This window comes from Engraulis encrasicolus, chromosome 8 (genome assembly GCF_034702125.1).
Source record: "Engraulis encrasicolus isolate BLACKSEA-1 chromosome 8, IST_EnEncr_1.0, whole genome shotgun sequence".
NCBI lineage: Eukaryota > Metazoa > Chordata > Actinopteri > Clupeiformes > Engraulidae > Engraulis > Engraulis encrasicolus.
Window position 1 is genome coordinate 32,197,439 of NC_085864.1, and position 12,532 is coordinate 32,209,970.

The 12,532-nt window shown below is 45.0% G+C and overlaps 1 protein-coding gene across 1 annotated transcript in view; it reads left to right on the forward strand.

Annotated features, from left to right (window-relative positions):
• The window catches only part of LOC134453638 (glutamate receptor 4), a 162,245-nt gene that overhangs the window by 84,094 nt on the left and 65,619 nt on the right, over window positions 1-12,532 (forward strand). The window contains exons 5-6 of the mRNA XM_063204424.1: window positions 3,056-3,109; window positions 12,241-12,399. Of these exons, the coding sequence (XP_063060494.1) occupies window positions 3,056-3,109; window positions 12,241-12,399 (213 nt within the window). The remainder of the gene's footprint in view (window positions 1-3,055; window positions 3,110-12,240; window positions 12,400-12,532) is intronic.

A 12,532-nucleotide genomic window follows, 5' to 3' on the forward strand; every position in this document is an offset into this window, starting at 1 on the left:
CCCGAGTGATAAGAGAGCAGACGCCTCCACACATCCTGTCACCTTCCGGTCACAGCCAGACGCAGGCACACGCTGTGTTTACCGTGCAACCTCGTTCAAGCTCGTCTGACTCACACACATATACGTAAATAAACACAGAGAGACACATAGTAGAAAAATACATTCCTGCACGCACACAGATACACACACACACACACACACACACACACACACACACACACACACACACACACACACACACACACACACACACACACACACACACACACACACACACACACACACACACACAAATGAGACTCCCATTGACTTCCATTACAACAAAAAATAAATAGGCCTATAATTATTCAGTCAATACAATCAATACAAACCTGTGCCAGACCAAACACATCCCTTTCCAAACTAAATACTTTTTGCAATTTTACTTTTGCCATTGACGACACAAAAAAACATGAAAAGAAAAACACAAGGTTACCAGGGGGACCTCGATATGTCCCCCACAAATCATCCCGGCTCTCTGTTTCCTAAGTTATTGGGGACACTGATGCCCAATATGTGCCCATATCACAGCCGGACACACACACACACACACACACACACACACACACACACACACACACACACACACACACACACACACACACACACACACACACACACACACACACACACACACACACACACACACACACACACACACACACACAAACACTCAAACGCGCGCGCACACACACACACAAACCCACACACAAACACACTCACACTCACACACACAGACACACACACACACACACACACACACACACACACACACACACACACACACACACACACACACACACACACACACACACACACACACACACACATACACACACACACGTTTGGGGACTGCATTACAGTACCTCTGTTGGAGAAATTTCATTGGCCCACAGGGCCACAATACAAGGGACCATAACAGCACTCAGCCTCCGTCTACAGATTTTATTACGCTACTGCGGAAAATGGATTCTCTCTATGGTGTTGGAGCTAGGGAAGGTTTTGTGTACTGTGTGTGTGTGTGTGTGTGTGTGTGTGTGTGTGTGTGTGTGTGTGTGTGTGTGTGTGTGTGTGTGTGTGTGTGTGTGTGTGTGTGTGTGTGTGTGTGTGTGTGTGTGTGTGTGTGTGTGTGTGTGTGTGTGTGTGTGTGTGTGTGCGTGTCTGTGTGTCTGTGTGTCTGTGTGTCTGTGTGCGCCTGCTTGGAAGTGTATATGTGCTGCAGGTGTGTTTGTGTGTTACAATGATTTATGTGTGTGTGTGCTAAAATGACTTGTTTGTGTGTGTATTAAATTTTCAAGCGATGCTGAATAATTGAAAATCTGTTGTGTCAAATTTCATTGTCTTGGAGGGGATAGGGGGCATAGTGGAGGCACTCTCAGTAGAGGTGGAAATGTTGAAGAGAGAGAGAGAGAGAGAGAGAGAGAGAGAGAGAGAGAGAGAGAGAGAGAGAGAGAGAGAGAGAGAGAGAGAGAGAGAGAGGTGTGGCAGTGGGCAGGGAAGCCGACAAGGGGTGGCAAAGGGGTCAGATGTCCCAGGCCCAGGGGATTGGGGGCCCCATAACTGGGTCCTCATTGCATTGGATGTATTGGGTGGGGGGCCCTATCAGATGACTTTGTCCTGGGCCCAGTCAAACCTGTCAGCGGCCCTGGGTGTGGGTGTGGGTGAAAGTGAGGGTGAGGTGGGCGGGCATCAGGGTTGAGCCCACGGGCCAATCACCTTCCACTGCACCACAAAATGGCTGCCTGTGCCTGCAGTCCTGTCTCCCTTCTAATGGGGGCAAATTAGCATCTTTTGAGGTCATGAAATATTCTGGGCTGAAGCTCCTGCACACACACACACATTGACACAACAAGATACAAGCGCACACAAACGCACAGGCACACACACACACACACGCACGCACGCACGCACGCACGCACACACACACACACACACACACACACACACACACACACACACACACACACACACACACACACACACACACACACACACACACACACACACACACACACACACACAGCACCTGCACACATGCTACATGCTACACACACACACACACACAGACACACACACACACACACACACACACACACACACACACACACACACACACACACACACACACACATGCTGACACAACACACACACACTGACACAACAGTTTGTGGCCCTGGGGGAGACGCGTGTCCTCGGTTCCTCCTGAATGTGCCCCATTACTTTGTTGCCGAGGCGCCACTGCCTAATTAATCTGAATTAAAGGCAGAGCTTAACAGTGTCACGCTGGCGAAAGATGCCTACGCACTCTCTCTCTCTTCCTCTATCTCTCTGTCTCACACATGCAGGGCCGCTGGCAGCGTTGGCTAGGCCCAGGACATCTGAAAGGGGCCGAAAAATAAATACATTCACACAAAGCCATGAGGCCCAAATTCTGGGGCTCCTCTCTCCCTGGGCCTTGGACAAGTGACCCCTTTGTACCCTCGCCTGTCGGTTTCCCCTGCGTACACACACACATACATACATAAACACATACATATGTAATGCACATGCACGCACACATGGCCTGGGAGATGAAAAAGAAAACAACATACGCAACACACTTGAAAACGCATACAGTATTTCATATGGTAATGTGCCCAAAAAGCACACTGTGTACTGTACGTAGCGCTTTCATTTGCACACATCACATGCGCATGCAAAAAAAATATAAAGAAACCCGCAGACACAAGTGCACGCACATAAAAGCCTGCAGCTTGCAGAGAAAGTACACAGCCCTGCTGGCTTCATTTGCGAAATGTTGCCGTAATTTAATTGTTGGAAGCTGCAAGAGGCGATAAAGCAGTCTAATCCAGTTGCTCTTCCTCTCTCTCTCTCTCTCTCTCTCTCTCTCTCTCTCTCTCTCTCTCTCTCTCCATCTTCTCTTCCGCCCTCCTCTCCTTCTGTTCCCCTTCTCTCTTCCCCCATCCTCTCCCTCTTCTTCTCCCCTCTATTTCTTTTCCTGCTCTTCTGCTCGCAGATTGTCAGTGTGGGGAAGCATGTGAAGAGCTACCACTACATCATTGCCAACCTGGTAAGAGGATCCATCCTTCACTTCCTTTGTTATTACGACTAAGTGGGCTATTATTAAGTAGGCTACCCATCGGTATGTTAAAAATGACAGCAACCCACGTAGGTACAGTGTTATGTGGTCCGGCGGTTCGCATCAAGTAGTTTCACAAGGCCAATCTGGTCAGAGAGGGTCTGGGTCAACATTTTACTTCCACACTGGGTAGCCATCAGTGTGTTAACAATGACACTGTGACAGCACACACCACCAGGTAGTGTGTAATGTGGTTTGGGTTCCCACCAATTAATCTGACAATGATACTAATGACAGGCGGCACTGCAGGTAGGACGTTATGTGGTCTTGACCGCTCTCGTTTGACTCGTTTGAAAATGACAGTAGACACCAGGGCTGGACTGGGACTGAAAATTGGCCCGGGCATTTTTGGCATAGAACAGCCCCGAACACACAAAGGCCACTGTCATACTATATCTTCAATGGCTGAATACACTGCCTTTATTGACGATGGACCAATGGGCCTCCCCCTCTAAATTGTCAGCCAATCCCCAGGAAAACAATCACGACAACAGCACCGGCTTCTGGGGGCTGTCAGCCCACCGGGAAAGTGCCCTGTATGCCAAATAACCAGTACAGCCCTGGAAGACACCGCGGGTAAAGTGCCGTGTTGGAACAGAACTGTAGTCTGTCTGATAAGGGGAAGCCACCCGTGGAATGTTGCCAAGCATTATTATCCACACCATTCTGGGACACCGTTCAACTGGCTGATTGTCTATTCGCCCTCTGTCCTTCACTTATGTCTCACCAGGCAGTTTTTTGGTCAGGCAGCATCCCGGTCACCTTCCGAAAAGTTAGTTGCAGAGAAATGATGCAAAGGTTGCAGTTATAGGGAGCTTGCTGAAGTTGGTTAAAAAAAGAGCACACGACAGACAGAGAAGACTTTGTTAGAGAGAGAGAGGTTTCTTTTGGCTTTCTTTCTTTTCGAAAGAGGGGGAGAGAGAGAGAGACAGAGAGGGAGAGGAAGATGAAGAAGAAGAAGAAGAAAGAGGAGGGAAACGAGAGAGGAAAAGATGATAATCCCGAGAGTGGAGAGGAGAAATAGAGGTCTCCAGGGATCAAAGTGGGCCGCGACCCTCAGGCAAGGGAATTTAAAGAGGAGTGGGGCACGGAAAGGTGATAAAGAGGCTGAGGATTTGTGACAGTAAAGGGGGGGAATAGAAGGAATGTGTGAAAGAGAGAGAGGGAGAGAGAGGGGGGGGGGGGGGGGGGATAGAGACATGAAACTAAGAAAGTGACAAGGAGGAATGTGTGAGAGAGAGAGAGAGAGAGAGAGAGAGAGAGGGAGGGAATAGAGACATGAAACCAAGAAAGTGACCTAGAAAGCCAGAGAGGAGAGAGAGAAAGAGAGGGAATGATATACAGAGAAGAGAGGGATGTAAGAAAGCTTTGAGAAGACAGAAGGGATTGGGAGAAAGCGGGAGAGGGTAATGATAAGGGCACCCTGTTAGTGGTGAGCAAGGAGAAAATGGTTTCTCTCAATCCGTCAGGGGCGGCTTGTGTGCGATTCAAGGAACATTGCGGAAAACTCTAACCTCCCGCAGAGCAGGATTCAGACTGTCACTTTCCCAGACAAGGGACACAGAGCGGGAAATGGTCTCTTCTTGTTCCCTTAAGGAAGAAGAAATCCGCACTCACAAACTGCGTCTCATTATTTATTTATATTACCACCATGTCCAAAAAGCAAACGCGTTTCGGCTAACAAGCCTTCATCAGTGCGTGGTACTCAGAACAAAGAAAGGGGTGCATCTTATCAAAGGGGAGGTGAGAGGTCACAAGCTGCAGGTGGATCACATGATAGTGGGTGGCACCCAAGGGTGCAAAAACACAGTATAGCCTATAGGCCGGAACAAAAATACACCGTCTATATCTTTAAAACAAAAGGAACAATAAAGAATGGAAAAAAGACAAAGAAAAACAAGGCTGGAATTGTAGGATGTCTTAAAAAAAAAAAAAAAAAAAAGTATGAAGGCAGCAGCATGTACCATCGCTGGCCATAGCCAATATTAAGACTAATAAATGTAATGACATAACCTGTAATCAAAACATATTTACTAAGAAATTGTATTTATGGAGGAAACAGCAGCCTTCACTCATACCTACCCCTTTCATCCCCATAGATAAATAAATAAATAATGGGCTAAACCCCTTCAGTGCGCAATATACCCAGCCACCATGACGCCCGTTTTCCCCATCAGAGCCCAGTGAACCTACAAAAAAAAGAAAGTACAATACATTATAAGAAACTAGTTAGCGTTAGTTCTTCATTAAGCCCATTAGGTTGGACTGTTTGGAGCGTAAATATCCAATAGGCCTCTCTTTGGAGCAGGAGGCGCTCCCTGTCACCACCTCGTTTAAGAGGCTTGACTAACTCGATGCCCTGGAATCTCAGTGTACACACATCGTGGCCACATTCATTAAAGTGTCTTGCCACAGGAGACTTAATGTCATGATTACGTATGTTGCTTTTGTGTTCGTTTATTCGTATTCTTAGTTCACGTTTAGTTTTCCCAACGTAGCCAAATCCGCACGGACATTTCAACAAATAGACCACAAAAGTGGTGCGGCATGTTATTCTCCCCCTCACAGAGAATGACCTGCCGGTACGCGGGTGTAGAAAGGCATTGCCCTTAATCATTGCATTGCAGTTTACGCAGTTTTTGCAGGGGTAGTTACCCGGGTCAAGATTAGTAAGCCAGTTAGTAGGTGGGGTGAAACTATCAGCCCTTACCAAAGAATCTCGCACATTTGGAAATCTTTTAAAAGCAAAAAGAGGAGGATCTTGGAAGGAGTGGCCAATCTGCGAGTCGCTAGACAGTATGTGCCAATGCCTTTTCACAGTTGCCTTCACGTCAGAGGAAAGAGGAGAAAAGGTTGAAGACAAAACAATGCGGTTATCAGACTTGACATCTTTTTTCTCAAGCAAGGATTCCCGTTCCATGTTACGTGCCCTGTCTAAACATGAGTCCAGATTTTCACGGTCGTAACCTTTTGACAAAAAACGGTCATAAATAATTTTGGCTTGGCTCTCAAAATCGTCAGCAGTACTGCAAATTCTCCTCATACGCAGGAATTGACTATAGGGGAGAGATTTCTTCATTGAGGGAGGGTGATAGCTTTTAGAATGTAAAAAGTTATTTCTATCAGTAGGTTTTCGAAAAACCGACGTCTGGAGAACCGGACCTGTGGACCTAGAAACATTCACATCAAGGAAAGAAATAGATGACTTGTCATACTCCAAAGTGAAATGTATCGAATCCAGCCTAGAATTCAGAAAGTCATGGAAATTGTGAAGTTGTTCCTCAGTGCCTTTAAACACAAAGAATATGTCATCAATAAAGCGAAAATAGCATTTAAGACATTGCAAGAAAGAATTTTTAGAAGAATAAACAAAGTCCTCCTCAAATTTGCCCATGAACAGGTTTGCGTAATTTGGGGCAAATGGGGAACCCATGGCGGTCCCCTTCACCTGGTGGTAAAAACTGTTCTCGTATTTGAAGTAGTTCATGTTGAGCACAATATGTGCCAGATCCCATAAGAATGACGACGGGGGTTCATCCACATCCCGTGATTTGAGATAATGATCTAACGCAGATAAGCCAAGGTCGTGTGGGATGTTTGTGTAGAGGCTTGTAATATCCATGGTGCACAGGAAGTCATCATTGGAAACATTGACATTCATAAGTTTGCTTAAAAAGTCAGATGTGTCTCTTAGGTAAGAGGGCAAGGACCAGACGATGGGTTTAATATACCAGTCCACATATTGTGAAATGCCCTCGGTGAGAGATTGACAACCAGCTACAATAGGGCGTCCGGGAACAGTGATGTCACATTTTTTGTGTATCTTGGGCAAGGTGTAAAAGACAGGTCGGACAGGGTGTTGCTGAAGTAAAAATTCATGTTCGTTTTTAGTGATGTAGTTCTCAGTCCTGCCAGTGCTCAGTGTGCGTTTTATGGAGTTAAAAAAACGGCCAGTTGGATCACACATGAGCGGCGCGTAAAACTCCTTGTCTCCCAATTGTCGTAGGATTTCATTGCGGTATGCCTCTTTATCTTGTAATACTATTCCTCCGCCTTTATCTGCATTTTTAATCACAATGGTGTCATCTTCAGATAAAGTTCGTAGAGCAGCCCGCTCGGAATGTGAGAGATTTGGATAAAAATGTTGGGGCTTCTCTAATTGTTTAGAGACATCCTGATCAACCAGACGGCAAAAGGTTTGGACTGAGGGGTTAAGAACATGGGGCATGAAAGTACTTTTGGGTCGAAAATGGCTCTTAGGCGAGTTATCCTGGGGGGCAGTCGGTTCTCTAGGTGGGGCAGGGGGGGCCGGATTTGTTGTGAAAAAAGCTCTCAATTTCACAGATCTGAAGAATTTGAAAAGTTCAATTTTTGTCATGAAAGGGTCTGTGTGCTTAGATGGAACAAAAGAGAGGCCCTTTGAGAGAACAGCAGTCTCCTCCGCACTAAGAGCTCTGCTGGATAGGTTAATCACATTTGATACCTCCGTGTCTGCCACCGTCTCCCTGCGTAACCGGTGTTTCTTGCCCCCCCTTCGTGTCGGTCTCCTCTTGTATTTCTGGCCCGAGGTCCGTGTCTCCCCTCCTGGTGTAAAAAATTGCGTGCGGTAGGCCTACCTGCTGACGTAGTTTCACTTGCAGATTCATCAGTTGAGAGGCCACTGGAGTAGGAGTCGACCGTACGACGCCCGCTGCGCCATCTGCGCGCAGGTGCCGGGTTGAAGAGCCAACTGTAGACTCGATCGTTTTTGTAGTCCATGGTGTCACGGCGATACTTCCGCAATTTGGTTTCCATTATTTCTTTCCTGTATGTATCCAAAAGTGAAGTGCAGCGCTCATCTATCTCCTTTAGTTTATTAGCATCAAAAGTGTCCTGCATCTCTTTTTGAACCTCGGTAATTTCAGCTCGTGCTTTGGAGATTTCTGCATTCGTGTGCTCAATGACCAAAAGCATCAGGTCCAATGAACATTTATTAGTGATCTCACACCATTTCTTGCAGAAGGCATCATCCTCACGTCCTATTGTGGGTTCTTTGTCGATCCTGAGTCCTCTTGGAATGCGCTTGTTTCTGAAGTAGTGCGATAGAGTTGATCCATGCAATTCATTCCGTACTTCTGTCTTTTTCGCCTTTTCAAGTCGCTCGAATAGGGATCCAAAGGCATCGGTGAAAAGGCTCTGATTCGGTGGGAAAAGAATCCTTTCAGAGTCGGCGTCAGAAAAAAATAGGGTGGAAGCCCTTGCTTCAGTTAGTTTATCTATATCTGTGTAGGACATGGTGGTATTGGTATGAAGGAGCGGCGTCAAAAAAGTAGACTTCAAGTATTGGCAGAGGACGCGCTCAACTTCTTGGAAAACCGAAAAGCTTTTGGGTGCGAGATAAAAAACGTCAACTTAAGGAAGAAGAAATCCGCACTCACAAACTGCGTCTCATTATTTATTTATATTACCACCATGTCCAAAAAGCAAACGCGTTTCGGCTAACAAGCCTTCATCAGTGCGTGGTACTCAGAACAAAGAAAGGGGTGCATCTTATCAAAGGGGAGGTGAGAGGTCACAAGCTGCAGGTGGATCACATGATAGTGGGTGGCACCCAAGGGTGCAAAAACACAGTATAGCCTATAGGCCGGAACAAAAATACACCGTCTATATCTTTAAAACAAAAGGAACAATAAAGAATGGAAAAAAGAAAAAGAAAAACAAGGCAGGAATTGTAGGATGTCTAAAAAAAAAAAAAAAAAAAAAAAAAAAAAAAACAAAATGTTATGAAGGCAGCAGCAAGTAGGCCTACCATCGCTGGCCATAGCAAACATTAAGACTAATAAATGTAATGACATAACCAGTAATCAAAGCATATTTACTAAGAAATTGTATTTATGGAGGAAACAGCAGCCTTCACTCATACCTACCCCTTTCATCCCCATAGATAAATAAATAAATAATGGGCTAAACCCCATCAGTGCGCAATATGGGATCTGGCACATATTGTGCTCAACATGAACTACTTCAAATACGAGAACAGTTTTTACCACCAGGTGAAGGGGACCGCCATGGGTTCCCCATTTGCCCCAAATTACGCAAACCTGTTCATGGGCAAATTTGAGGAGGACTTTGTTTATTCTTCTAAAAATTCTTTCTTGCAATGTCTTAAATGCTATTTTCGCTTTATTGATGACATATTCTTTGTGTTTAAAGGCACTGAGGAACAACTTCACAATTTCCATGACTTTCTGAATTCTAGGCTGGATTCGATACATTTCACTTTGGAGTATGACAAGTCATCTATTTCTTTCCTTGATGTGAATGTTTCTAGGTCCACAGGTCCGGTTCTCCAGACGTCGGTTTTTCGAAAACCTACTGATAGAAATAACTTTTTACATTCTAAAAGCTATCACCCTCCCTCAATGAAGAAATCTCTCCCCTATAGTCAATTCCTGCGTATGAGGAGAATTTGCAGTACTGCTGACGATTTTGAGAGCCAAGCCAAAATTATTTATGACCGTTTTTTGTCAAAAGGTTACGACCGTGAAAATCTGGACTCATGTTTAGACAGGGCACGTAACATGGAACGGGAATCCTTGCTTGAGAAAAAAGATGTCAAGTCTGATAACCGCATTGTTTTGTCTTCAACCTTTTCTCCTCTTTCCTCTGACGTGAAGGCAACTGTGAAAAGGCATTGGCACATACTGTCTAGCGACTCGCAGATTGGCCACTCCTTCCAAGATCCTCCTCTTTTTGCTTTTAAAAGATTTCCAAATGTGCGAGATTCTTTGGTAAGGGCTGATAGTTTCACCCCACCTACTAACTGGCTTACTAATCTTGACCCGGGTAACTACCCCTGCAAAAAACTGCGTAAACTGCAATGCAATGATTAAGGGCAATGCCTTTCTACACCCGCGTACCGGCAGGTCATTCTCTGTGAGGGGGAGAATAACATGCCGCACCACTTTTGTGGTCTATTTGTTGAAATGTCCGTGCGGATTTGGCTACGTTGGGAAAACTAAACGTGAACTAAGAATACGAATAAACGAACACAAAAGCAACATACGTAATCATGACATTAAGTCTCCCGTGGCAAGACACTTTAATGAATGTGGCCACGATGTGTGTACACTGAGATTCCAGGGCATCGAGTTAGTCAAGCCTCTTAAACGAGGTGGTGACAGGGAGCGCCTCCTGCTCCAAAGAGAGGCCTATTGGATATTTACGCTCCAAACAGTCCAACCTAATGGGCTTAATGAAGAACTAACGCTAACTAGTTTCTTATAATGTATTGTACTTTCTTTTTTTTGTAGGTTCACTGGGCTCTGATGGGGAAAACGGGCGTCATGGTGGCTGGGTATATTGCGCACTGAAGGGGTTTAGCCCATTATTTATTTATTTATCTATGGGGATGAAAGGGGTAGGTATGAGTGAAGGCTGCTGTTTCCTCCATAAATACAATTTCTTAGTAAATATGTTTTGATTACAGGTTATGTCATTACATTTATTAGTCTTAATGTTTGCTATGGCCAGCGATGGTAGGCCTACTTGCTGCTGCCTTCATAACATTTTTTTTTTTTTTTTTTTTGTTTTTTTTAGACATCCTACAATTCCTGCCTTGTTTTTCTTTTTCTTTTTTCCATTCTTTATTGTTCCTTTTGTTTTAAAGATATAGACGGTGTATTTTTGTTCCGGCCTATAGGCTATACTGTGTTTTTGCACCCTTGGGTGCCACCCACTATCATGTGATCCACCTGCAGCTTGTGACCTCTCACCTCCCCTTTGATAAGATGCACCCCTTTCTTTGTTCTGAGTACCACGCACTGATGAAGGCTTGTTAGCCGAAACGCGTTTGCTTTTTGGACATGGTGGTAATATAAATAAATAATGAGACGCAGTTTGTGAGTGCGGATTTCTTCTTCCTTAAGTTGACGTTTTTTATCTCGCACCCAAAAGCTTTTCGGTTTTCCAAGAAGTTGAGCGCGTCCTCTGCCAATACTTGAACTCTTCTTGCTCCCTCACATCGCCACTTTTAAAGTTTCTAAGGTGCCGAAACCTGTTTGGGCCATCAAGGTTACCATCTAGATTGCTGCTGCAATTTTAATCAGAGAGAAACACGAAACAGTTTGCTCTGCGAAGAAGGCTCCTCCTGAAATTGGAATGTGTCTCAAAACATGTCCATGGTTTGAAATCCACCCTAAATCAAAATCACTATTGATTGTGGAGTTGTGGAGGTTGTTGTGGATGTGTGTGTGTACAGTATTTCATTGATGATTTTTTTTGCACAAGACAGGGTCGGTGTACAAGAAGCTCCAAATGAAATGAAATCCCACTTATCTCAGTTATAGTAGGACAACACGGGGTGGGGGTGGAGGGATATGTTACCTTTTCCATCAAAAATACAAATACAAATGCAATTAAGAGAGCATCAATTCGGAAATGCAGAGGCAAAAACAATACAAAACAATGCTGTTAATCAGAATTTGGCCGACTATGATCCTGAAGTTTTATTTCTTTAGTTTTAGTTTTTTATCGTTATTATCTACATTATTTAATTAAACTACAGTTGTATCCTCGGGTGCCAGACGGGAAAATATTTTATATAACAATACATTTTACATTTATATTCTCAGCCCAGACATTCAGCTCTTCATTTCGCCATCTGTTCCTGGGCTATTTCATATACACCATGGCATTTACTCTTTATAGTGCTTATGAAAACTTTTATATGTAACATCTGCCACTGATGCTGTACATGTATGCATTTTGGCCACACTGTAACGGTTTCTAGAAAACATACTCCTACAAACTTGTTGAAACAGCATTGTTACTATCCTTTATGTGATATTATATGATTCTACACCTGCAGTCATAGAAAATCTGCTCTGAGTCACACTAATCTGTCCCTTCATTATACCCTCCATGCTTTAAGTATTTCTGCAAATCTTGGCCCTACAAACACATCATCTTGCTGCATCAGCAATGTTACTATAGAGTATGGTTTCTACACCTACTGTACAGTAACGCCAGTTACAGCAATCTCCCCTCACTCCCTCTAATCTGTCTCCTCCCCCCACCCCCAGGGCTTCAAGGATATCTCCCTGGAGCGCTTCATGCACGGCGGGGCCAACGTGACCGGCTTCCAGCTGGTGGACTTCAGCAAGCCCATGGTCATCAAGCTGATGCAGCGCTGGAACAAGCTGGACCAGAGGGAGTACCCGGGGTCAGACAGCCCACCGAAGGTAAGCACCGCAGGGCCGCAACACCGCAGCACCGCAGCAGCGCAGCAGCCTCCGCCCTTAGGCTCACAACCAGGGCTGGACTGGGCCCAAAAGCCAAGTCAAGTGTATTGTTAAAATATCTATGTGGCATGGT